The 27,828-nt window shown below is 40.2% G+C and overlaps 1 protein-coding gene across 1 annotated transcript; it reads right to left on the reverse strand.

Moving 5' to 3' along the window:
• Nucleotides 1–1,724: 1,724 nt before the first annotated feature.
• Delta (neurogenic locus protein delta) lies at nucleotides 1,725–27,496 on the reverse strand. Its single transcript, XM_090113777.1, has 7 exons — nucleotides 27,194–27,496; nucleotides 20,072–20,371; nucleotides 11,705–11,765; nucleotides 7,319–7,576; nucleotides 3,810–3,870; nucleotides 2,285–3,655; nucleotides 1,725–2,063 (listed from the first exon to the last, which is right to left on the reverse strand). The coding sequence occupies exons 1-7, from the start codon at nucleotides 27,242–27,244 to the stop codon at nucleotides 1,970–1,972; spliced, it is 2,196 nt and encodes a 731-aa protein (XP_089969903.1). The 5' UTR covers nucleotides 27,245–27,496; the 3' UTR covers nucleotides 1,725–1,969.
• Nucleotides 27,497–27,828: the final 332 nt, after the last annotated feature.

The following is a 27,828-nucleotide window of genomic DNA, read 5'->3' on the forward strand; positions in this document are numbered from 1 at the left end:
ATTTACTATAAATGCATTCATGATTTAATAAAATAAGTTAAAATGAGAAGACAATTTCATATCAGTCAATCTTAAATAATCAAAAAAACATGCCGGCCGAATAATAATAATAACCTCCTCCTTTTTATGAAGTCGGTTAATAATAGTTGAACATTGATTAATTAATAATAAATTCAATACAATCATGATAGTTTCAATAAATAAATTTAAAATACTGTCATTTTATTGTTTATCAATAACATTCTATAGAACATAATATTGGAGGAATAAAAGAAAAATGAAAGTCTTTCATATCACTGTGATCAATGTTTAAGTACACTAGATATCATAATGTTACTCGGCAACGCTTATTTCCTCATAATTTATTGTTACATTTTGTCATCTTACAAAATTAAATACAAGAACATTATTATTGATCATCAGTCTATTCATAGTTTGATATAAATTTTACAATTTTGTCGATTCTAACCTTCATTAAATCTATGCTCGAGTACAAAAGGCAACATAAGAGGTAACAACTATAGTAAAACAATATCTACAAGAAAGTTTTATACAACGGCAATTTAACATAAATTATTTTCACATCTAGCCGATTCTCCGACGCCCATCGCATATTCTCATGGAATATGAAATGAGAGTGAAAAGAATAATACGCTTAATGCTCTGATACAGTAATATCGTGGCGCAAACGAATGAGTCTACATATAATATGCGAAAAAATATTTCTGTTTGTGTTTCGCGTAAACATTTATACTGCAGTACATAAATATGGACACAAAAAATAGCTCATGCGCTTTCACTCACTAGATACACCTATTAAAATAAATAAGTTAAAACAACTTTCAATATTATGTCGTATGTTGCCTAATGACATCATTATATTGTCACAGTACTCTTACAAAACGGAGAATATACTTACATCGCTACAACTTAATAACTTTTTTATACACAATGACTTAGGTTTCGACATTTTCTTATAAGTACTCAAATTATTTTAAACCTATGGACTAATTACGTGCGTCGTATATTGTGAGGTTCGAGCGCGACGGTCGCGTCCTGCGAGTGAGGGCTCGCAGAACCCGTCGGTTGCGCTCAAAGTTGAGGAACGTCGTCCGACCTACATTCCAGTAAGAACTGAAGCGAAAAGTGGAGAGAAAAATCTGTGTCGATTTTCAAAAAAACCTGAACAAGATTTCTATAAATATAAATCATAATCATAGGAACGATGACAACAATTAGTCAAATCACAAAATTAATAATCATTATAAAAAGAACGCACGATTCGCGTTTTCAATAAATTAGTCTAAAATCTTATTTAACGCACGGTTTGGTTTCTATACTGGTGCGAGTCTAAAGAGGGATAGCGGGGTGTGAACGGCGTACCCATTATACTCATTGTGTTCGCGGAACGAAACCTTCGCGGGGAAAGGAAAGGGCGGCGGTTCGTCTCTTCCACTCAAGAGTGGAGTGAAAGAAAAGAAGCGACCAGAGGGATAGAACAATGAGACAATAGTAGGAAAGGGTACAAAAGTGGCACATCGAGTATAATGCGTACGTGGCGTTACCGGGCGGCGGACCGACCGCCCGGCCGCATTCACGTTACCTACAGAGATCGCATACAGTGGACACTGGCCCACTAGCCCGCGGCGAGCGCGGCCCGGCCCCGCGCTGCCCGCACCCGCGCCGGGCGGGCAGGCACGCTGCCCGCGCGCTGCCCGCCGGCCGAGCTGCGGGCAGCGCGGGGCACGCTCGCCGACCGGGGCGGGAGAACAAACGCGACCACTCCGCCGTTACTATTTACAGAGCGGGTAGATCGCATTCAAATAAATACATCCGAACACTTAAAACTAGCCGTTTATACAGGGGTCATTTTACATTTAACGCTATATGTACACGCGGCGCACAGCCTTGATCGCACGAGCGTCCGATTTGAATAAATAAGTTAATGTCCATCGATTGTAAGTTAGCACTACACTTGCGTCGCGAACGTCGGCGGCAGGCAGTGGTCGTCTAACACGTACACCCCCCCGCCTTCTAGCGCGCGCTTCACTAGCGACGTATCGCTGTAACAAGAGAAACTGAACGTTAGTCGGAGTGTCGGGTTACTTTCGTTATGAATAAAAACATGAAATTAATATTTAGAGGCTCGAATGTCAAATTAATTCGCCACTAACAAAGTAAAGGACGAATGCAACTTTTACAAAAACTATTTATTCAATACTGCTGTATGACAAAATTGTTGTTGTTGACAAAGAAATCAGGTTTAAACAGAAAAGCTACTGACCTATTAGCGCAATACGCGGAGTCTGCGGAGAGCCGCGACAGCCGCGGGTCGAGCGCGGCCAGCAGGCGCGCCGCGCTCTCTGTGTTGAGCGTTTTTCTCTTGCACTCCTCCGCGGCGGCGTTGTGCGCGTTCTGGCACTCGGGCACCGGCCCCTCGCACTTGCCCCACGTGTTTCTGATAACTCTGCCGCCGCCGCCGGCGTTGGCCGCGTTCTGGGCCCGCGCTTCAGCGTCGGCTGCGTTTTGGGCGCGTTTTCTCCGCCTCCTGATGCACGCGACCGCGATCGCCGCGGCTAATGCGGCGGCCGGCACGGCGGCAGACAGCGCAGCTATTAACGCCACGTGGCTGCCCGAAAGAGTTTCCCCTTCTAATGTTTCGTCTCCTACTCTTCTCAAGTGTCCGCCGGCTGGTTTCGCCGCGAAGTCCGCCAAGGAAACGGTGCACGATTTCCCGCCCCAGCCCGGAGGGCAGTTACAGTGGTAGCCGTCGACTCTGTCTCGACAGGTGCCACCGTTTCGACAAGGGGAGGAAGCGCACTCGTCGATGTCTATGCTGCAATCTTTTCCCGCGAACCCAGGCCGGCATCGGCATTCATAGTCGTTGTCGAGGACTTGGCATTCGCCGCCGTTCGCGCACGGTTTCGCGAGACAGAAATCCACTCTAGTTTCGCATCTGGGGCCGAGAAAACCGGGAGCGCACTGACACCTCTGTCCGTTCACCAAATCGACGCAGGTCCCTCCGTGTTCGCAAACTATGCCCGTGCAGTCGTCGATATCGATTTCGCATCTGTTGCCTCTGTATCCAGGTTTACAAGCGCACCGAAAACCGTCTCCCGCTCTCGTGCAAGTTGCTCCGTTTCGACAAGGATTAGCGGCGCAAGGATCGGCTTCTACTCCACAATCTAGGCCGGTGTAACCGGCGGGGCATTGACACACGTATCCGGAAGGTCGCAGTTCGCACGTGCCGCCGTTTCGGCAAGGTTGGTCGGCGCAAGTCAGTCTTCGAGTTTCACATCTCGCTCCTTCGTAACCGGATGGGCAGGCGCAGGACAGTTCCCCGCCTTCGTCGGGCACGCAGGCTCCGCCGTTCAGGCAAGATCGCACCGCGCAGGAATGTAGGGACTTCTCGCAATCTGGGCCGGTGTACTCAGGCGGACAGACGCAGGTGTAGCTGCCTTGCCCGGTGTTGTGGCACGTCCCACCGTTCCTGCAAGGGTGGTGGTTTGTGCAGTAGTTGAGGTCTTGATTGCAGAAGAGCCCGCCCCAGCCTTCCTCACAGATGCAGTCCCAAGGCTTAGAGCACGTCCCGTGCACGCAGCCGGGATGCCGCTCGCACTGGTCACAGAACTCGCCCACCCAGCCCGAATGACAACTGAAAATAAAATAACACCAGTCAGTAAAATATACGATGTGATAACGAGTGACTAAAAAGCATATGTATTTCTATGGAACAATGAGCGGGATGAATGATTTAGTCGGAGGGATACTTTGAGCGTTTAACACAAAGGTGTGAAGTGGATACTCACATGCATTCGTCGGGCTTGAGGCAGTGGCCGTGCTCCGCGTCGCAGCCGGGCAGGCATCTCGCTGTAACAAAAGAGACGGATTCGTTAGCGCTTCACAAAGACAAAGCACGTACAAAACGAGCACAAAACAATGTTTAAACACATAAACCCCGTGTCGTAGACAGAGGTATAATGTTGGAATGCGTCGAGTTTTAATGTTACTTATGTAAGCGTGAATAAATCGTATTTAATAGACGGCCGATAAATTCTCTCGAAGTTTCATAAGTTTAGGATAATCGAAGATATGCAAAGGACATTTTAACAAAGAGAGAGGATCGTTAACGTCCCTGGGGGCGAGGTCATGCGCAACGATCATTTATCATAACTGACTATAATAAAACCAAACGCTGAAATCATTTTTATGTATCATTCAATTTTAGTTACTAAATTATATGAATCGCTCGGAAAGGTATATTGTGTTCGGACATGAAGTATTGCGAGTGTAATGTGCGCATCGTTAACTGTTTGATTTACGTTCTACGAGTGAACTTCAACCGGCGCAACCTCATAAAGAAATTCTTGTAAATCCACGCGAGGTACATTGCGGCGTCGGAGCGCAGGAAGGCATATACATATTACAATAGGTTACGAGTTAATATGTAGGCATCGAGAATATTTTGTAATAGAAGTGCACCGTCGTATCGCTCGGGTGCGCATGGGCAAGTTATCGGAGCGAATACAAAGGGGGCAGATAGTGCGGGGAGCTAACCGTCACCCGACCGTTACTAGTCCCCTAACTACTAGAAAAATAGTAAGACGCCTCGCTACGTATGGAAATTACAATTCGCGTTCCAACATAAACAAGGAAGCGCTTAACTAGAGCTATCTCTCTGAATTTACTATTAAAGGAGATTAGTCTGGCCCGCGCCCTAGACTGTAATGTAGGTTTAAACTCTGGAGTCGGGACTAACGTTAAGCCCCTTAAAACTTCCCGCTCGCAAATCCGCTTACAGCACGCTCTGCCAAATTGGCAAAGTTCTGAGTTCATTTTGTATGGCTATGATACGGTGATCGTTTGAAATTGAAATATAATCCGCTTTCACGTAACTAAATTGTACTTTCACTGGAATTTGAGATGTTTGAACGATCACTTTTGGGTTTGAGTGGCTGGGAGCTATTAAAACAAACTTAATATGATACATTAAGGCAAGGAACGGTAGGCGCCACGCGTCGGCGCAACAGGCGGATCAAAAGACTCAAGTGTCGACCTCATTGCTCATTGCACTATCCACTCCACGTACCTCCCACTCGAGCCGGCTTATCGTGACCCTCGAATCGGTAAAACGGGAGTCGTAAAAATTATCCTAAAGTTATGAGCGATCTCAAATAGCCCGAGATATCGTCCCTCATGCGAGCTATTAATTATTATCAATGAACGTAAAGGAGTATCGATTTCTATTGTGAACGGATGCCGCACTGCGCTCGAAGAAGGTACGATTTTTCGAAGGCTTTCTCGAGGTCCGGTAATGACAAAAAGCGGCCTTCCCCGAGGATGCTGCACGTGTTTGGGATCGAGCAAATATTTAACTGTTCCGACATCTGTTTCTATTCGAACGGAAATTAGGTGCGCGTGGGATTCGCGACTCGGCAGAAGGTAATATTCGTGAGAAATCCACTCTCGCTAACAATTAGGCGAAATTAAGCGGCCGTAAGGGTTTCTCTCGCGATGTTTACCCTATCATTAAGAAGGAGAATCGAGTCGAGATAATGTTGTCGGGACATGCAAATACGTTTCGGGATTGTTAAGCTTTCCCAGAAGGAGGGATACCGTTCGGCAGATGTGAGGCAATATCATGACACGGTCAACTACAGTGTTTATTTCGACTGTTCAGTTCTTGTTTAAAGGTGTTTTTGACCCGGTTCGCGGGCGCGTGTGTGCGTGGCCGTATGTTACATGCAGTCGCGTCTCTCACTTTACACTTAGGTAAGTAATCGCGGATGTGTAAGTGGAGCTTTGTTATGAAAATCGATTCAATTCAACGTTGATGTGAAACAGTAACAAAAATAGTTAGTATTTCTCGACCACAACTATTTACTTTTACCAGAAAATTGTGATTTCGCGGTTATCACGTCGCGTGGAGGCTCTATGGCGGTCTGTGAGGCGAGCGAGACGGCGCGCTACACGGCGCGCGGTGCTCCGTCCCGCTCTGGCGTGTTTTTTTGCGGCGCCGGAGTGTGGGAACGCAGCGGCAGGTGGGGTTGCCGAGATTGCGACGCGACATCCGCTACACACAATGCATCTTGAGACGCACCGCTTTGTTTTACAAGACGCGATGTGTTTAACATACGTCAGAGCTCCGTAATGACGTTTGAAACGTTTAGACTTTTTGCTATCCGCTGCGATTCATGCGATTGTGAAATCTAATTATTGAGGGCTACTTCCAGTCGTTTAGCTATCGATTGAATTTAAGAGGATGCAGCGATGAAAAATATATCGGAACGCGCTTAAGCGGTGATCTTTCCGGCTCTATTTACAAATTTAGCGGCATTCGAAAGTAAACAGACACGATCGGTCTCACGCTTGAAACTATGCGACAATACTCTCGTATACCTACACCGAGCGAGATATAAAATTGTGTACATATTTAACTACTCTAGTTATTGTTAGAGGATAAATTCTCATAATTATATTATATTGACCGCGGTTGCCCTCAACTCTGAACTGCACGTTAATTTTGGTCATTTATTTTATGCAATAAACTTTAACGATGATTGAAGATAAGATCTAGAAAATTTTATGTTGTTACCGAGTCTGTTATCAAACGATTTTATTAAGCACATTAACATTATTCATGTGAAAATTAAACAATTACTAATAAAATATTTCATAGTCGCCAGAATAACAGGAAGTGAAATAACCTTATATTTAATTAAGAGTTTCGTGAACTCAAGTGTCGTGTGATAAAGTCGGAATTAAGATATATTATTTAATAAAGACGGGCAAGCGTTCGCGGCAGAATCCGCAGGGACCAGCCATCTTGATAGTCGCTTGATTTAGAGCTATATTTGCATGTAAATGTGAGATAAATGAGAAAGTTTGCGTTAGGCGTAATGGAAAACTCTCAGTCAGCGTCCAAAGCTCGGTTCCCTAGGTATAAATGGGAGGTTGTGAACCTCCCTTGACCTCGATGAGTCACTAGGCGCGGGCTAGAAAGCCAGTTGGCATCCAAAAGGTCGGCTCTCCCAATTGACTTTATTAGAGGATGTTCGACCAAAATTTGTCACATAGTTTAATGAGGAAGAGGGAATTATTTTTATAATTTAGGCCATGCAGATCCGCATAACTATTGACGTAATACCTTATGTAATTCGTAAAGCTATTCGTAAACTGCAACTCGCTCGGTGTGTTTTGGCTAATGTCATCGCATTTATCTTGTAAAAAATTTATTATCATAATAATCGTTAAAACTGCCCCTCGACGTGTAGGCACGTCTACGCGTGTTATTTCGGGCACTACGTCGGGTACTTACGTTTGGAGCAGTAGTCTCCCGTCCAGCCATGCTTGCAGACGATCTCGCCGGTGGCCGAGCAGGTGTAGTGGCCGAAGCCGTCGTCCCGGGGCCGGCAGAGCACCTCGCAGCCGGGCCCGTAATAGTGCGCCGCGCACGTCACGCGGTACGACAGCCTCAAGTGCGCGCCGCCGACACCACCCCATCGCTGCTCCTCCTCGATCCAAGGCCCTCCCACGTCAGCTATGCTCTGCTTCGTCATCCGCGCGATGAGTGTGTCTGGAAAAATAAACATCACCTTAAAATCCACCTTACATCTTTTCGAGAAGATGCAATTTTGCGCGGCTAATGAGATCGAAATCTCGTAAGCGCTTTAATTTGATAAGGAAAAAATACGTTTATCACCGTGGGAAAGGGTTATGGTAGCAAATTGACCTGTTAACGTGGGCCGTTTGACGCCCGCATTCGAACGTGAGATTTCATTGTTCCCAAGCGTGATTCACTGTTTTGGTTCGTTGGCGGTATGATTGATTAAGAGTTTTAACATTTTTCAACCCGATATTATATAAGATTACCATTTATCGTAATAAAGATGTAACGTGAACGTGTTCCATAAAAACATTTAAAAGTGCCACTCCATTCATCAAGCTATGTGTAAGCGCGATGGGAAATCTCGGCGCAGGCCAGTTCCTACCTTATTTATTTCTCCTCGTGTATACGCTTTTATTCTTTTTGCCCCGACGTTACATTCCTAAGCTGGTAATCCCGACAGCAGATAAAATTAAACCAGACGCGAAACAAAATTAAAAGGTATATAAAAACGATCGATCCCAACTAATTTCGTGGCGTATGGCATTCGATAGCCAACGATTGTTCTTCGTTATTGTAGGTGTCAGCGATAAAGGAACCGGGTAATGAGATGAGGGTTATCTCCCATCGAATTCTTTTGTTGACATTTAATCGAAATTATTATGGATAAAATGAAGACAGGTTTCTATATTTGTATCGCGTGTATTCGTGTTGTACATTTAGTTAAATAAACAATATGTTAGATTACACATCTCCGTGAGATAAACGATACCTAATGTTGCTTACGCAATGATCTAGTAATAGAAGAACTCGATTTGAAATCGGGATTCCGCATAGTGCACAATTCAAGCTTACACCGATGGTATCTTAGCAATAAATCTGTAAGATAAAACGAACCTACCACTCGGAGTTCGCCCAACGAAAATACAATAAACATCAATAAATTCAAACCGCAATCGACTCGAATAGACCGCGTTAATCTTGTTTAAAGTAAATTTTAGCGTCTTCAGTTTAGAGTAAATGTATTTTCAATTCATATAATACTGTTTTAAATAAACGAGGGAAACTACAGTTCTAAGAGACGTTAATAAAGTTTAGGGTTGAGGGAATTAGAAAAATGATGTGTGGGAACGGAGCGCGCGCAATTTAGCTCGACTGCAAGGAATTATGGCAACCGTGCACTCAGGTGCGCTAGGGCTGTGTTTTGTGCTATATGAAACTTTATAGCACTACATTACTTAGTTCGCTTTTTAGCAAGAATAGGAAAGTACATGCCTCCCGTTTATGGCAACGTATTATTTTTCATTTTTCTTTTGCGCCAACCCTATAGTAAATTCGACACGGTAAGCAATTTGTAGTAAAATTACAACAACAATTTATTCCTATACAGAGTCGTCAAAACCCTAAGATTCTCGTACGTACCGTACAAATTACACTCATCATTTTAAATCACAGCCGTAACGATATTAAATGAAGGTCTACCCTATCGCCTATTAATGTAGTTCCAATTTACAAATAAATAACACATTTAAAAAAGGAACTGGCTACGTGCATCGTACGTCGAATAGCATATAATTACGGGCCCAGAGGTCATTCAAATAAAACGAGAAAACAATAAAAGCAGAAAGCGAAATAACCAATAATTTGACTCGGCCTCTATCAGAAGCGGATTCGAATTTTAATATTGAAATATTAAAAGGATCCTTAGGGGAATAAGGGATCCGATCACGCGAGCTTCCGTCGGGCGAGTGTAGGCACCGGATGTGCTCTCGTTCATTATATTGTGGATTGACAACTCGCGGATCTGTATAATTAATCGATACACAAATGAAAATGAAATCGATGGGTACCGTTCGATGTAATACGTGTTCTCGTCGATGTCTCGATTTCTCGCTTTGGTCACTCGCCTAACCGGCCCGTCGCCTCAAGCGCTGTGGGAAACAGAATCTCATGAATGGACTGAGCACACACGATGCACTCCTTTTGTTTATAAAACTGTCCACTTCTAACGTGTATTTCAATTCGAGTGCCACGTCTTGCAATGGATAAACAATCTTCAGACGTGAGGTCACTTGACGGAGGAGTTGCTCAACACGATTTGCGTTTCGACGATTCTAATTTGCTATTGTTTTTGGAAATGGCCTTTTTGTGTCACAGATTTTATTGTGAAATTTTAAATTATTGCATTGCTTTTGCATTACTTAATAATTCCCTTCACTATGTATTAAGTTACAAAGAGAACAATTACAAGTTTAATGTTTGCAAAGTCGTTATTGAGATAAAAGTCGAGCGAGCGTAAGTTGTCCATAGTTGCATCCCATCGCGAGCGCGCGGTAGCTGCCCTGCGGCGGATCCCGCACATAATTGCCTCTACGAATCTGTTATCAGTAGTGTCTTTCACACGCTCCCATTCTTGCTCCACTTACACGGAGGTGTAAATCGAGACAGTGCAATAATCGTAAACAGAGACGACTAAAACGAAACGGGACAGTGTTCTTCACCTATCCCGCGAGCACATGCTCGACATCTGTCAACACCACTTCCCGACAATGTTATCATAAATTGAGCCTTCCGTGGCGTCTTCCGTAATTTTTTACTCAATTCAAGCCCTACGACGATGAAAGATGAAGTGTAAACTAAAAATTCACTTCCTTGGAGCTATGTTTTTTAGTGTCGAGTAAACAATGCGTCGGGCCGTTAGCATCCAGGTGCGGCTCGCTCGCCTGCGGCAACAAAAGATTTCGGTGAAGGAGCGAGCGACTGCGTAAGAATTGCAAGCGAACCTAGCCATTGTCGCGGGGCTATTTGTTCACTCGAAGAATTCCTTTTATTCACCCGTAAGCCTGCAATTTTCTATGCGCTCGTGTTTATCTGTGATATATTGGATTCTGCTGTGTCGCCATTATCAAAGACGTACTCCGTGAATGCGATGGGGTGGTAATCGATTTAGGTAGATCGTTGAGAAATAGGAATGCAGCTGTTTGCTATTAGATAAAAAAGATTGTGTGATTTAATTAAGCATTAACCGGGCACAAACAGCGCCCATGTAACCTGTTATTATGGTTGATTAGATTTCTGTTGGTAACATTTCTCGGTAGTGCGTGGATGACGCCCATCGCTCCCGCGCTGTATTAAAAATATACCCGTCCTCTTAAGCTATCCACTTCGGACGCTAATGATTTTCGGTAAACCGGCCCGTAGAACACACCTTCCCGTATCTCTAAATCTCTTTTAAGTAAATCACTGAGGTTTTTTGTTACTCGGTCAGAAGTAGTAATTATGTCGGTCAAAGTGCAACAGGATGAAAATCTAATTAAGAAGTGGGTGTTGCCAGACTTGTATACAAATTTTGTAAATTTAAAAATCGAATTCTGTACGCTATGTTTTTTTTGTTGATGTTTTATTTATTTGGGTTTGTTATGAATTCGGATACGTGCAGCGAATTATAGTGATGATGTATTAACTGTAAGCTCTGCGGTTACATTTTATTGGGATCGTTTTTTCGGTCACGCCATGTCGCATGTACGCGCCGAACCTGTCGATTCTATATTGGCCGCTTATACTTCGTGATATCGTAAAACGGTGAACTTTGAATATCGATTCCATCAATTTTCAATTGCTCTAAATGATTGATATCTACAATTGTGTGCGTCCATGTAGTATGTCATCGTCGTGTTTACGAGAATCGTAAAAAATCTAAATCATTATTATGTTCGGTTCGTGCAAGACGAGTAGTCGATGAGAACGTTATTTTTTTCGTCTATCGGTCAACGGCCATCGGAATACATTAGAACATTTCTACTAAATTTTCGTCCTACAGAAGGCTGAGTTTATTAGAATACGGCGTGCATTGCGAAGCGGCTCACGCGCGCCGCCGCGTGCTTTGAACACCAATCGTCCATACCATGGGAAAATTTTTGTCTTCCACGATATGATAATATAAGCATTCAAATATACATACTGTCCGTTAAATGCACGATAAACACCCAGAATTACAGTGAAACTCGAATGTGAGCGAGTCGTGACGGACGTGTTTTGAATTTTACAAAAATTTTCATTTTAGTCATAACTGCATTCGTATTAAATAATGCAACTCACCATCAGATCTTGACGTCTCGTTCGTGTCGTGCCACGCTTCCACTATGAGCGAGAAGGTGCCCTGAAAAACAAAACATCGTTACAACATTGCATTATACACTTATCAGACTAAAACAAAGAAACGATGCGGGCTAACGTAATGCTATTTCAATGTTTCAATGTTTCTAAGCCCGCAGCGAGATGAACCGAGATATCCCGCCATCTGAGACCTTTAAAAATGGGCGCGCCGCAGCGAGCATTTCAAATATTTCCTTTACTTTACGACGTCGCTCTGTATGGTGGATGAGTGTAAATTAACAACACGATAGACAGGTGAACCCGGGAGCAGATGGCTGAATTGTTTTATACGAGCTAAAAATACACGACGCGTAATACGACTGTTGCTACTTAAACCACCCAATATGGAATCGTGTAATGTTTCCGTGCGATGGTAAAAAAACGGGTGCGTATCAGATAGTGAGCTATTGACATTTGTCCATGTTGACTCAAGGAGGCGAAACGGCAGTCCAAAATCGATTATCAGTGATAACACGAGTCAACAAGCTTGTAGGCGCCTCGAACTTATCAATGCCTTTATGACCACAATTTAATTTGGTATCATGCAAAAATGCTTTCTGTAACGCTACGTTCTCGAGAACCGGTTTCGATCACCATGAACGATGTACGCGGTATACAATGTTCGACCTTTAATAGATATAAAACACTTAATTGATAGTCACCCCTCGACTGGTATTTCGGTGCTATACTTTTTGCTACATCGCTTTTAAATTACATCAGAAATGTATATCATTATAATACATCTTTAACCTTGTAATTTATAATTGCTTGCAGCCGCCGCCGCGCCGATGTGTGCGGAGAATAGTATAGGTACATTTTACGATAATAGCAATGTAAATATCGTAGAAATGGGAAACGGGTCACGTCATATCAATAACGTAATCAGACATCGGCATTCGGCGCGGTCTAACGTCCAAGATGGGCCCGAGATGGCCGTAAGGTCCGAACGCAATTAGACACTATACACATGTCACGATGCAGCTGCCACGGATGTGTAGGGTCACCGTTTTATAAGATCACCACACGGCCTAAAGAGTGATTCAGATGTGACAGATGTCCCCCGGCTTCAATTAGCTCGATGAATGAAAACATCATTTGCATCGAGAACTAACAATGAAACATTTGCATAGGAACTGATACGTCTTGTGAACTCATTGTGGGATGAAAATCAATAGTAGAAATCATTTTCTCAACGTCGCAAGATCGCTGCGAAGTTTTTACGGTCGTAATTAAAGCTTTCGATATTGAGTTTTGACGATTATGCGAACGGACGTGTTATTGCTCTTGCATACTGATCGGTACGAAATTCTGTAGCTTCCTTTCTCGTTGCAAAACAATGGATTAGTATATGATTTGTTTTTGTGATCGAATACGTCGTACGTATTGATTTGTTAATCGAATAAGGAGGCATTTCGGTCAGCTGTAGTTGAATGTCGGTTCCCACGACGGTGACTCGACGCTGCTCATAAAAAGTCAACGCGTACGTGAAGCAGGTAGCGGTGTAGGTACAACTATTTATTATTACTATGAAATTTATATCATACATAGGTATGGTATGTTACCTAAATTAAACTTTAAGCTAAATCACTTTACCGTTCGCTCGATTTCGATCCATTGTTATATTTCGAGTACAAATTATTTTTATTGGTTAATTACAAGTTATTTATGGCATCGTGAGATCGGACCGTAACGACGCGTTTACTATCCACGCGTTAAATTATATTACAAAACTCAGATGATAACTGAATGCAGTGGATTTGATAATCGTTTTATAGGGGTACTCAGAGGATGCTCCCATATCGGCTTTTCGTTTTTAATTAGTTACAAGGATACGTGGGAACGTCGTTAGAGACAATTGTCAGTCGTTCCTTTCGACAAAGGATAATCAGGTGAGGATTTGGACATCTTCCGTGCACATGGGCTCGCCATTGTTGGCTTTTACGGTATGTAATTGTTTTGGGAAATGAAAGCGGTCGAAATCGCAACAGATGTTTCGTATTTGTTTTCATTAATACTTAAATGCCGTCGAAAGTAACAATGGCCTGCCGTTTTTACAATAATTATTAGGTTAGCTCATATTTAATCTGGGCAGCAAATGTTAACGATAACAAAGGGCATTCGTTTTCTAGTTTCGACACGAGAATATCCAGCTATTTGGAACGACCAGCCAAGTGGAGGAGTCGTGATTTCATATTTCACACTTCACTAGTGTGGTAACATCGTCTTGCTTTAGACAGGTTTTTTTACTGAACATCCCGATGTGCATCGCGGCTAATTGAATGTTATGCGTTGGGAATAAGGTCGATTATGCAGTGCAACAGGTTTTTACCTTCGTTGATGTGGTCGAGTGTTTTCGAAGCATACGTCAAATTAAAAGATATGCAAATTTCAATGTCTGCCCGATACAGAACTTGTAGCGTGAAGTATTAAAGCGTTTCAAACGCGTATAATCCAAATTATTAATGCTTTTAATTAAGTTTATCTCATTCTATTTTGGCATCGACGATTGTCCAGATCATTGACCCGATGAATCATATCACTGTATTAGATCCTTAAGTATTCATAATTTATTCAGTATAAATAATGTCATAACATTTAATGTCCCGTGAGAATGTGAGATTTAATGTACAAATATTATCATATAAAAATAACCAGGTCGACATTTTATTGGCGACTGTACATGAGCATTCGGTTAGAATGCTAAGTAGATTCGTGGTAAACGCGAGTAACTGGTGAGCGGTACCGTGTCTATTTCATATACGATTCAATTGAAAATACCTACACCGTGCTACAGTAAGCGGCGGATAGGATTACTTTAAATCGGCCGGGTTATACCTGTATGTGTATTACACGTTTGCGCACTGCATATAGACAAAAGACGTTCCCAAAGCATGAGAGTATAATCTAAGACGTTCCATATTCAAATTGTTAGCGAAGAAAATCCTTCTTGTTAATATTAAATGGCGTGGACTAATGGAACCGTAAATTTAAAAAAGGAACATTTAAATCATCGTATGATAAGAGCGTTGGTATTCGGTTGCCAGACATATTCTTTTTTTCAATAAAAACTTCTTGAAATATAGGAGTAACATAATTTTATTTGACATCTTTTATTTGTAAACGAATAAATCTGAGATAAGTTCTAATGGATGATTGTATTATTAATACACTCATTAAATAAATTGGACGCTCACGTTTTATTCGAAAATGAGATATAACACAAAAACTTAAAACTTTAAGTTTTAATTTGTTTAATTGAATGCATCAAATTAACCGCTCTAATTAGATTAAGCCCGTTAAAAATTTCACACGCCAATCATGAAGAAACGGCCATTATCATAGCTATAAAGTGCAACACAGACGACAAAGTAAATGTACTGACCGGAGAGAAAAATGAACCGAGCTTCATTATAACAGGATTAATTACCTCATCCACTTTACTCGGAAACATTAAAAAGTTGGAAAGCGGGCCGTAATTCAAACGAAACTTTATGCCTTACACTGTGACGCTAAAAAACTAGAAAGCAGAAATGTGTTGAAATCTCAAAATTTCTGACTTCTGTAACTTAGACATTACCAATTTATCGCCCTCAATTACAATCATCAAAAAAGGGGACTCGAAAGGAATTTGGATGTTTTGGAAGCGCACTGCAAAAGGAGGAGTCTTAATTTCACATGGCCTCACCGGCATTTCGGAGACGAATGGTAACCCGGGACTCGAGGAATTCCAAAAATGAAAATGCTGGCCATAAACAACAGAATGATTTGAATGAATAAGAATTAAAAAAGCGGGGCGTAGTTAACAAATTTTGGGAGATGTCGGCTCTGACGATCCGAGATAAGATGGGTCGATCGTTGAAACCGAAACCGCATCGGACAAATCTGAAGATCTGTTCATCCGGATTTCAATGACGTACCTAATACAAGTTTGGACATGATTCTTTCGATTCGTATCTCAGTTTTTTACTAATCCACTTTGCATACCGCCGCCATTTAAATAAATCTATACACCGATGAGTAAGAATCTAGTTATAAATGGGATTAGAAAATCTTTGTATTCTCGTCATAGGTGAGTAGATAAATAAACCGACGTTACATTGGCGATGTTTGAGCGGACCTAATTCGCAGCAGACGTGTTTACGTTCTCGGAATGAGTGGTTTTTAATAGCGAATATTAATGTCTGTTCTTTCATAGTAAATCAATGGTCTAATTTGTGGCGGTCGTATAGCCTTTGACACGTCTATAAATTTAACGAAATATGTTTGACGCATAGATAGTAATGGCAGGGATTTATTCGCGCGGTCGCGGATCCGAGCGGGGCATGTGAGCCGCTCGCATTGCTACACAGGATTCCTAGAAACTGCGCGCGTGTGATGAATAAAGACTGGAACGCGAGGAATTCCATCATTGCAGATTTGAGGGCTATCCGCGCCCTTACTGTACGTGAGAAAGCATCCAGACGCCCGCCGTTCGAGCCAATAAAAATGGAATGTAGACACCGCTTTATACGAACTATTTTGGAACTGCGAATCGATATCTAACACTACATTATTGCTACTACAAAAAATCGTTACATCCTGACCACAATAAATCGGGCTTTTTGAACAATTTTATTAGCCGCCATAAATGTTAGAGACGCAGTTAAAATGTCAGAAACTGACCGTAAACGAGCGTTCATTTGAAAAAGGAGTGTTTTCTTTAGCGTTCCGTAGACGCGCTGTAATAACAAGATCGGTAAACTTTATTGTCTATTCACTCTCTTGATGAGCTTATTCTCTTTATCTGCCCGTCTAAGATTAATCATTATTTACGATCGCCGATGCTGGGATCCCATCGAGATGTTATTTTAGTACCCGAAGTGCACTCCACATAATTGAGTCTATTGTTCGTTGTTTATTTAGGTAATTTTGCATGAAATTCACTAATCGTCGGGTCGAATACCTGTTCAGTGGCTCCGAACAATGCAATCTAGTAATTATACACGCTCCGATTAATTAAATTTGATACATATTAAACGATCGGCGGAATTGCGAACGCTATCGTCTTGGGCTACTCTTACGAGGAATTTCATTTCGCAATCTTTTTGTTCGAGTTTAATTGCTGTTCGTTGGAAAGAGATAAAAGACGATGTCGAAGAGGGAACGATGGAATAAGGCATTCCATAGCTTCGGTGGATTATTAAAAGAAGCGGATGTAGGGGTAGGTATTTTAAGAGCGACGCGAGCGGATTGAGATAAAGGAAATTATTAAGAGCTCTCTGGGATAAAAAGTCCATAGGCGGAAGTTACACCGGCTATAGTTCGTGCGATCGTATCGCGTTACTGCGAAGCGACTAACGCTAGAACGTTTCACAACCAGCGAATCACATGTGAATATATAATCGGTAATTGTTATAGCATTTAGCGTCCTTTTGTCGAGATAAAAGCGTGAAGCATTAATTGCTTTCCAATAGAAATGCCGCTAGGATAGAAATGCACTCACACGCACGACAATGTATCGAGACGTCAGCCGGGTACCGTATTGTTTTAGCCGTGACGTCACACGTCAACTTCTCCGAACCGAGCTCGTCCTACAATATTTCATACATGTCGACATTACGGAGATACCACACTTTCATTTAAATTTTTACAAACATTTAGAGCGTGAAACTATTGACGAAACATGCAAAATAACTAACAATCTCTAGAATTAGTTACGCCGTTGCTTACTCTACTTGTTTCACAGACGTAGGTATGTTTCTACATACACATTAAGCTTGTTAACTTTCTGTGAAACTGAAAGGCGTAACTCTTATTGCTTGCGACATTAAACTGTATAAAATAATTCATCGTGAACGTGAATATGTAAGTGAGGCATTGACGGAATGGATAAAAACAAATATGAGCGTAAAATGCTTAGTTCTATGATTTAATTAACCTTAATTAGGTAAGAGCACGCCACTTCTTGTCAGCGTCTCACGGTATAAAGTGATAAAAGCCACGGTGTTGCCGTCTACACGACATTAATTCCTTCCGGTGATAATGTTGCCAGTCAATATTTATATCGCTGGACAAATATTGATTGCTGAAAACAATGCTAATTTATATTTCCCGCGGAACTAGTTATTTTTCGATATGAGAACTCGTTTTTATGTTTTACTCTAAAATGGAATAAATAATTAAGCTCGCTCTCGCTGGATGGTTTTAAGTAACGTTGTAATGTTTTTGTAGGCTATGTGGGTCGACCTTAAGCTTTGTGGGAAAGTGACTTAGCAAAACGATTATTCTCAGAGACAGTTAGAAAAATATTTTGTTTTGCCCCCGTGCATTCTTGTCTAGGAGCAGTGTGATTGTGAATGTCGATATTTTTTGTTCGAACAATGAATAGTTCAGACAATTTGTTAAGATAAGCCTCCATGTAACATCGCAATACGGATCTATGCCATAAAAAGTATAGTTCATGGTCAGGTTTAGTTAGTGTAAATGAGCTAGCTTGTATGGCGCAGCGGGCGCGCATGCGCGGAAGTCAACTTTGACATTTCGCGGTGTTGCCGTCCTTTTCGCACATAACGCATGAGCAGGTGTTACTATATAAAAATACCATTGAATATTTTTTCGCATCAACCGTAACGGACCCATTGCATCTGAATGGATTCGAATGCAACCCATTTAAATTGTAATTAATCTTTATTATTCTGTTTCCAGGCACATAAAAATAATAATGACTAGATACAGCTACTTAAATTTCCATGAAATGCAATAAAATGCAAGTCTCATAACGGTTTTTGAATCAAATGCACTAAGACAGAGACGAGCGTGCTACAAGATACAGTAAATTTAACTATTTCTCCAAAAAGTTAACATAATTTGAACACGTTTTACGTGTAAGTGCGACTCGCTCATAATCCGGTCTTGTCATATCCGGAGCTAACGGGCCCCAGAGCTAAACAATATAGCATGTAAAAGAAAAATTTTAACGTTATCCTCCATACTATTCTTCATAAATCGTTTCACATCGTGACTGTGTTATTAATAACGTTATGACCTATTATCGGCGGTCAAATCTCTGTAAAGCAATACAGGGATCGGTGGCGTGTAACTTCTTCCAGGGTAACGTGAGTGGCCACCGTTATGACGACGTCACGGCATCAAGTTTCAAAATATTGTGATGTCAGTGGCCAGCTTTACGCCTCACGCTATTCGAAATTTGAATGCAATTCGAATACAACATTCTTTAATCTATGGTTAATAAATTTGAAATTTGAACGTAAATTTTAATTATTTTAATTACAACACATTCCAAATAGATCAAATTTAAAATAATATATCACTAATATGGTAACATATGGAATGGTTAAATTTAACATTTTATCAAATACCATATGGGTCCGATCCAGCTTAAACTGTCACCGAAATTCGATAGACGGGGATTATTTTGCGTCGCTTTCACTCAATTGATCGCATGTCAGTCTGACAATAGAACTATGTGAAATTAAACAGGAAGTTTCAATTTAGCGCCAATTCATATGGAATGATACCGGACGCTCTTCTACCGCCAAAAAAAATCGATCCTACGTTTCTCTACATGTCTATGGTCTCTCTGAAAAAACTACGCTCTTCTCTACCTGACCAAATGTCACGTTCTCCAGATGGTCCGAGCTTGTGCAAGCGGCCGTGGTGTTTGCTCAAACATTACGAGACGGTACATTTGAAGCGGCCGCTAAATAAAATACAAATACCACTCAAACCTCGAGTGACACGGCCATGTTAACTATAGACAATTCGAAATAACTGTAACTATCACAATTAAGATGTCCGCCATCCTTGAATTAGAGTTAAGCGTGATCTTGTAAATAACAGGTAATTACAATATTGAATCACGATCCCGACCGGCCTTAATGTTCTAATCGATGATGAGAACGTAAGCTCAATGAAGGCTGTATAAAGTACTTTTAATAACATACGATTGCTTGAACAAATGACTCCATAATTAATTATTATAAGTAATCGTTGCGTCCCACGCGGACACCTGATAAACCATAGAGTATTTCTTATCGACATCGCTTCTGTCAAATTTGAATATCGAATACTTTACTTTTTTTTGTTTATTTACCGATGTCTAGTCGCCCTTTACCATGATTATTGAAATACGAACATCGAACGATTTGATTTATTGATACAGGGTTGCTACTTAATGTTTCTTTAATGATGTATTGATTTTATTTGACATAACAATGAATTATACGACCATGATCTTTACGGCGTTCATGTTCATTTATGCATTTTGAATAGAATGGAATGTAAGAAACTAAGAAATATATAGAAACTTACCGGCCACGTGAAGTCGAAGGGAAAGACGATGGGGTTGGTGAATCCTTGCACGTTGAGGTTGGGCACATCCAATGAGTTTCCACCCAAGACGGGTGTTGTGATGTCACCGAACGTACACGGTGATGTTGTATCGATATTTGCTTGATAAATCTTGAGACACACGCGAAATTTAGTCCTGCACGGCGCCAAACAAGGCGCGTCACTATTTGAGGAACCATCACAGCACTGGCCACTACTTAACCTACCCAATGAGTTCGTAAAACTTTTTATCCTAAGTTCGAAGGAACCAGATGACAGCACCTGAAAAGAAAAATACAACATTAATATCTACGCCAAATAACATCTTGCGTCAGTAAATACAATTTTGTTTACACATGATATTTAATATCGAAGCAAAATGAAATTCATCTTTCAACGTCAGAGTTAAATCCTAAACACAAATTATTTGCACAACTGTCCACGAGATCGATCCCGTTGAGACATTAACGGTTTTACTGGACATACGAAATGGGGTTGCTAATGCTCATGTGGGGCGACAACCCAACGATTCGAATTTCAAACACAGTTGAGCATAGACATTTTTAAATGCCTCTCATTTGACACTGGTCGAAAATACGTTTAAATTACAAAAATAACTACCTATTACATTGAAAAATAACCTTGACGTAATTTAGAACGATGATAGACAGAAACAAAAGCATATAAATATCAGTTAACAAACCTCCAGCGTTGTTTTAAGCGATCTTTTTTGTCTATAAAAATTCGATTGTTGACAGATAGGTTAACGTTTTTTTGTTGAATAATAATAGCAATGGCCTCTAGGGTAGCAACCCCTTCGAAAGAATGCGCAGTTGGCTATGCATGTGGGATTAACTCGTTTAAGCAACTTATGCATTAGGGAATATGATGCCACCTTGCTATCTACACTGTAACTTATAATATATTACAATCTTGTTAAGAAAAATTGATAATAAACTACTGAAGAATAACGGAGAACCTCTTAAAATTAGGTTGATTTTAAAATATCGATTATTCAAAAAGGTAATATAAATCCTCGTAATTATAAGGCATCGGAAGGAAGTGGCCGCTATTACGGCTGTCTTCGCGAATCATTACCGGGGAAGTCAGGGCCTTTAGAGCTTTTAAAAAATACACAGTTTCCTGTGCTATGAACTAAATTACATATATCTATTTTTTTGTTTGTTGTCTTAATTATGGTTTTAAAACGGTCCAATTTGGCAAAGTTTATATCTATATTACAGCAATTAGATGACGCAAATTTCTTTAATTAACCCTTTGAATAAATATAATGATTTAAATGTTATCTATGCTATCAATTTCTCACGCACATAAAATATATTTTTATGGTCTGTACACTATTTAAACACACTGTTTAATCTTTTAAATAAAGTTTCATTCAACTATCTTATCTAGTTGTAGACAGTAGGACTATGGTAGAAAAATAACCACAGATTAAACAAAGCGTAAGGAAAAAAACACCAGATTTCGACCGACTTCCTGCCAAGTTGATAGGGGTTGAAGTTTTCAAAACGCGAAATGTGAGCCCTCTCGTTCCCTTCAATAATGATGGAAAAGGACGGAAAACTTTCACATCCACGTGGTAAACGCCAGGTAGGAGCGGAACCAAAAAAATATCGAAAAAAGCTTGTATAAACATTTCATTCTTCATATTGTTTATATAGTAGCGCATTTTGTATCGATTTAAATTATTATTCTGCACTAATTAAATATATTTTCAAATAGTTAAATACCTACATGTGTTATCCTAATTTAGTACTATTAAAAAGTTGTAAAAAATTTGTTATGCGTCCGTGCGGTCAACACTTAGCCCGAAGCGAACCACAAATTGACAATTAAATTCTACTTACTACCGAATAAGTTGTATTTCATATCTTCGGGCGATTTGACGCGATGAACTTTTGATTGATGTATACAAACGGGTATTTACTATTTGTAAAGGCGCTAAACTTTATTACCATCACCTATAATTACGTTTACATTTAAAAATAGAACGTCATTTCTAAAGATAATATACGCGTCTAAATTAATCAATAACCACAGATAATAGAAGCATGTGTGTGCTCAGGGAATTTTAAATCGAATTCGATTTACAAATTATTAATATTCCAAATTCTATAATCAACCGCGTAGATGGCTGTTTAGTTAAAACATTACCTTGAGTAATGAATCGACTATGCGTGTATCTAATTTATTTAACATACGGCTTTACATTTAATGCATTCGACGTTAGTCGTGAACATCAATATTGTTTTTTATTTTGAAAGTGGCACTAGCACGTAACATTAATTGCGCCGGCGTAGGCCATCAACACTGTCCAAATTGATTTTGAACCGGCCATCGCGCAACAGAACCTTTGATAATATATCACTTTACATTAATTTAAATGGTTTTAATTACACCGCTGTGGCCTTGGCGTATTATAACATTTTTTACCTAAAATTACGTGTCAAAATATGAAATTTGTCATGCTAGTTTATTACAACATTTAATCACTTGTCACTTTTTATAATTATCAAAATCCATATATTTTTTGTATCATTTCAAGTTAATAAAGATTAATTTAGTAAAGGAGCAATAATGTGAAGACCATTGTATGTAAGTGAATACAGAGTAAACACTCGTTCCAGTCGGCAGGTTGAAGTCTAAAAATAACTCAAATAATGAAACACAGGGGAATGTTTTTCATCTCGACCGTTATACATGCGAAATGTGTTAAAATAAACACCCAAACAATCTTTTAATAGCGCGACGATGTGGCCACTGCATCATATTTGCAATCGAATTTGGAATTGTCTTTTAGTATCTGTGTGTTTTATTTTTCCTGTATTTGGCGCGCGCGCGTCGCGTTATTTTGAACTTCAAGACGATTTAAATTTAGATCAGGCCGTTTCATAATTTAGATGCAAGATTCGTTCGGTTGTAGTATCTTAACAGGCGATATGTTTTGTAAATGTCAAAATGTATAATAGTGCAATTGTGGATATTTTACACAAGTAAATTGTAAAAACGGTTACACAAAACTTCTGCCATTACAATAGAAGGAGAATAAAGGGAACTCGTCTTAAACGAACAAAACATCCTTAAAATCGACATGCGCGCGACAAAAGTCAGGCTCTTTGTTCGTCGGTTAATTCTTGGCAGCTGCAGTATAAAAGTAACATACAATCTAACAGTGGAATTGGAAATTAACGGAGAATAATGATTGTAATAGGCCTGCAGATTGCCTGTACGTATATGGAAAGCGCATAGGTATTTTGCGGTTATTTAAGCGTTGCAACAGAGAATTGAGATTTCGTGCGTTGGTGTTTTATACGAGGGCTGTGCTTTACACTATTATATAGACGGAACTTATTAAAATAGTTTTGGATATTATAAAAATTGAATTTTGATATAAAATTTGTTCTGAATTGCAATCCGTAAAAATCTTATTTGCTAAAGGAAACTGTTTATTGATTGTTCAAGTTAATTAGTATATTTCTGTTATGATACAATTAATGTACAATGTTTTTGTTTGCTTACATTTAATAGTTGTACATGTTACCTGGAATTAGATATTACATAAATGTCGATGCAATTCGCTAATTACCCTTCACGAAGTAATTCATAAAACATTATGAAACCGTTTTGTTGTTACTAATTGATGAAAATTGAGTAAGTACCTACATTTTAGTCTGTGAGGTTTATTATTTTCAACAAAATATAATTTTAAAATGACATTCGTTTATAAAAGGATGGTATGAAATATGAATGTTAAATTGCGTATCATTATGAAGATATCAATTTGACGAACGCCTACGTAGTTATTTATTAAAGTGAGCTTTTATATTCATAACTGTCATTTCGACCTTAACTTGCATCCCACTTCGCAACTCATCTCTGCACAATGCCTGAAGCATTGCGCAAACTTATGTTGCACAGCATTTGACACATTTACCCAATTCGAAATTTAATAATTCACACTGGCAGCTCTAAACAATGGAACCTTTTAGCATACCTAATTTTGACAAGCAATATATTCAAAGATCCACCAAAAAGTTTCGTAATACTTTTTGCCATATAAAATAAAGTCGGCCATTCATTAAACTAATTGCCACGCTTAGTTCGCAGTACAATCGCAGCTATGTTTATAAATAATGCATATTATTGGCTTCCCCGTGCATCCAGTTTGGCGACATTGCGTAATCTGATCAATGATCCTGATTCCTGGCGGCCATTTTGTTTTTTTACAATCAATTATACGTCCGGCCGGGAACGGAACAAAAAAGGGAATTAAATAAATTATTTTAAAGAGGTCGTAATGAAAGAAATTGTGCTTTCGATGTGGCACAATGGAGCGTGACTGACGCTACTCCGGTAATGGAATCATCATTTGTCAGCATTTGTTAGACGAAAGCGCACTAATAGACACTATAATAAATATAATATGGACTGTTTTAATTAAATTTTAAGTGACATGCCTTTGTGTGAAGTTCGAACACTTTTAACTTTGATACCCGCTCGAGTAAAGGGTTGTCAAACGTTTAAATTGAGGAAAAATTTTAATGAGTACGTTACAATCGTGCTATTACGTGCTCATCAGACAATGAGACGAAATACAGCTTTCACATAGTTAAGACGTTAAAAACCGACGATTATACGTATTTCGTACAAGGAGCCGCGGTAATTGAGTCGGTTCACATAGAACAAAACAGTTCGGACAATAGACCAAATTATAACAGGGTTAAAACGATTCACATACTTAAATGCTTATTGCGACTAACATGACATATATGATTAATTGTTATTGTCTCGTTGTGAAAACGGGACTGAATAGAATTTGGGGGTTTTGGAACTGTTGGGAAATACGGCCAATTGCCTTGACAGCTTGATTTGCCAAATGTACACTAAACATGTGAATAAGCATTCGAATGCAAGCGGTTGCCTACATACGCATGTCGACCGTGATGGATAACTGTAATATTATATGTAAGTACGTTATAAAGCTGCCAATTAAGAAAGTTACTTAACAAACATTGATAACGAACCCCAAATGAACTAAATCAACCCGGTTGTAATTTGAATTCGTCGCGAGTTAAAAAAAAGCAGATGTTAAGGCTTTTAAGAGTAGCCATTAAGTTGCACCTGCTTGCAATGTGGGCCGTTCATAAGCATCGGAATAACATCTATCGATTATATCACTCGACTACGAGCTATGTCCTAGTTATTCGGCTAACAATCTTGTTATTAATACAGTAATGTCGCCATAAAAACGATACACCGAATGTGGTTAACGCACGCAACAGTTGAATTTATTATCTATTTTATCCTCGATTATCCTTTTTAGTATTTTTTCGTGTAGCGAAATGATTCGGCCCTCAGGTGAATTGTTAATACATTATTATAAAATGGAAATTGCTATTATTCGGTTGCGGTTTTGGGCAGACGTGTTCCGACGCCGCTTCCGATTATCGGCTTTAATCACGCAATTCATGCACGATACTTTTCAGAATCGATTCGAAAATTAATGTCTGTAATCATGAGATGATCGAGTTTGAACAATTATTACATTGTGTTTGTGACATCCGCACGCAGCCATCGACAGGAGAAACCAGTTGCAAAACACAGCTTTTTATTAACTCGACTTCATTCATAATGGATTGTGGCGTCGTTATTGTAGCAAATAAAGGGATGATAAAACATTTATTAACTCTGAGAACATAGAACTTTGAATATAATTTCTAATCTATTTGCTACTCGTAATGATACCATATAGTTTTGTTGTAACTTATTTTACAGTTTACACTCGTGTAACTATAGAAACGTAATGCAAATATTTATTGCGTTATTGAAGCATTCTTCCAACAAAAAATTGTTGAAACGACCGGAGATAGATTCACACACATGCACATTATATATCGCGTTTATAATATAAAATGCCTGTGTTAGTAATAACGGTACATTCGCATTTTGCGATTAATAAATAGTTAGACGTATGCGCGGACGCACGTAAGGGTACCAACTATTCCCCTATAAATTATGGACTTGTAAATAAAAATAGGGGAGCTTATCGATTTTTTCTACCGTTGACATTTACGTTTCATAATTGGGTAATATTTAAGACGATTACACTGTACGGCTTAAGCCAGATCTTAAGTGAATCATGCAATGCGCTGAGATGTTTAGAAATAGTAATAAACAACTTGTCCATCTGTCAATCAGTGCACATCGATTGGTTTCGATGAAGATTTAAAGCTTGTAAATTACATTACATGTAGATATATATTATTATAATACGTTAGCATATAATTTTTATTGCTTTAATTGAATTTAATTATTACAAAAGTCGGTCAGTAAGTTTTTATTTGATTAACTAACAATAAGTTACGCAGTTTATAATTAGTGAAGAAATATTTCAATGATTGATGTACAAGTTGTAAACATGAAAATATTTTTGAGGAAAACACAACAACCCTTGGCTTAGGTAGCGTAAGTGCATAACCTTGACCGTTTTAGGACAATGACCTCATAATATATACCGAATGTTTTTCACCTATTTTCCAAGCTAACCTAGTTTCTAACCAAATTACAAGAAGTATCGAGGACGCCTATAATCGTTGCCTACAGTGATAAACATCGTACTACTAACCCTGCCGAAAATAATACGCCTTGAGTTATTCCGTCCAACTCATAGGTACATAGCTATTCTAGTCGACGTCACATTTTACTCCTTTTGGAGATGTACTTCATCGCAAGCTTTGGTATGCATCTAATTTTAAACGAAGAAGCTCGCGACCCGAGTGACCCGGCGCTGGCCGTATTAAAACCTGAAGTTTCTTTAAGTATGCACCTAACTATGTTTGCTCGGCAAACGTATCGAACACACACAGCCACGGCTAGGACGGGCTCGGGCCCGGTCACGACTCGATCTAACCTACACCCTCTATCCAGGACGATCTAGGGCCTCGGACGCCAACTCGTGGGAAAGTGAGTGTAACGTCGCGGCCTCCACGGCTAAGTCTGGCAAACATTCGCTCTGCACTGGTCGCGTTACAGACGTAAACAAACGGGGAATTCGCGGTTTACGATATCGTCGTCCAGTACCTGGGGTAGAAACCCTAGCAGGGCGAAGGCTAGCACCGTGGGGGCGCGCATATTGGCGCGTCCTCTACCGGCGCCTGGGCATATACGGGATCCTGGGTCCGTCAACAAACGACGGCAGAGTAATCCATCACTCGCACATGAGCACTGAGTTTCACTAAGTCACAAAGCACTAGAGGTGTCACTGGTCGCGCTCATCGACTACGGGAACCGGTCGGAGTATCGTGCACTATTCAAAACACGCGCGTGCACCGGCGTCGAGCAGCCGTAATAACGTGTAGTCGCGACGGTGCGTGACAGCGGACTGAGGGCGGGTGGCGGCTGGTGCGGGCAGCGCACACCTGGCGGCAACGCGGCGACGATAGATGGCGCTGCGCGGCGCATCTGCCGCTTATTCTCCCCGCCGCTCTCACCCCGCGCGCCCTCAAGCAGAAAATACACGGAAAACAGCCGTCTTCTGCTGATCTTAACCACGTGCTCATAGTAATGCCTGTGTAAAAACTTCGGGACGGATCACTATGCGGTTTCTTATCAAACATACGTTCTCAAACGTGTTGCGATATAATTTTAAGGAGACTTGTTGATTGTTTGTCTATATGTGGATATTAATTCACATCACTGAAGAGCTCTAACCAGAA

Source organism: Colias eurytheme, chromosome 20 (assembly GCF_061535395.1).
Source record: "Colias eurytheme isolate Ceu_HAF_F1 chromosome 20, ilColEury1 Martin Lab GWU primary, whole genome shotgun sequence".
Classification (NCBI taxonomy): Eukaryota; Metazoa; Arthropoda; class Insecta; order Lepidoptera; family Pieridae; genus Colias; species Colias eurytheme.

Coding starts and splice junctions, on each gene's coding strand:
- Delta (XM_090113777.1), bottom strand. CDS start 27,244: ATGCGCGCCCCCACGGTGCTAGCCTTCGCCCTGCTAGGGTTTCTACCC. Junction 3,656..3,809: donor CTCAAGCCCGACGAATGCAT/GTGAGTATCCAC, acceptor TTTTATTTTCAG/TTGTCATTCGGGCTGGGTGG. Junction 2,064..2,284: donor TCCGCGTATTGCGCTAATAG/GTCAGTAGCTTT, acceptor CTCTTGTTACAG/CGATACGTCGCTAGTGAAGC.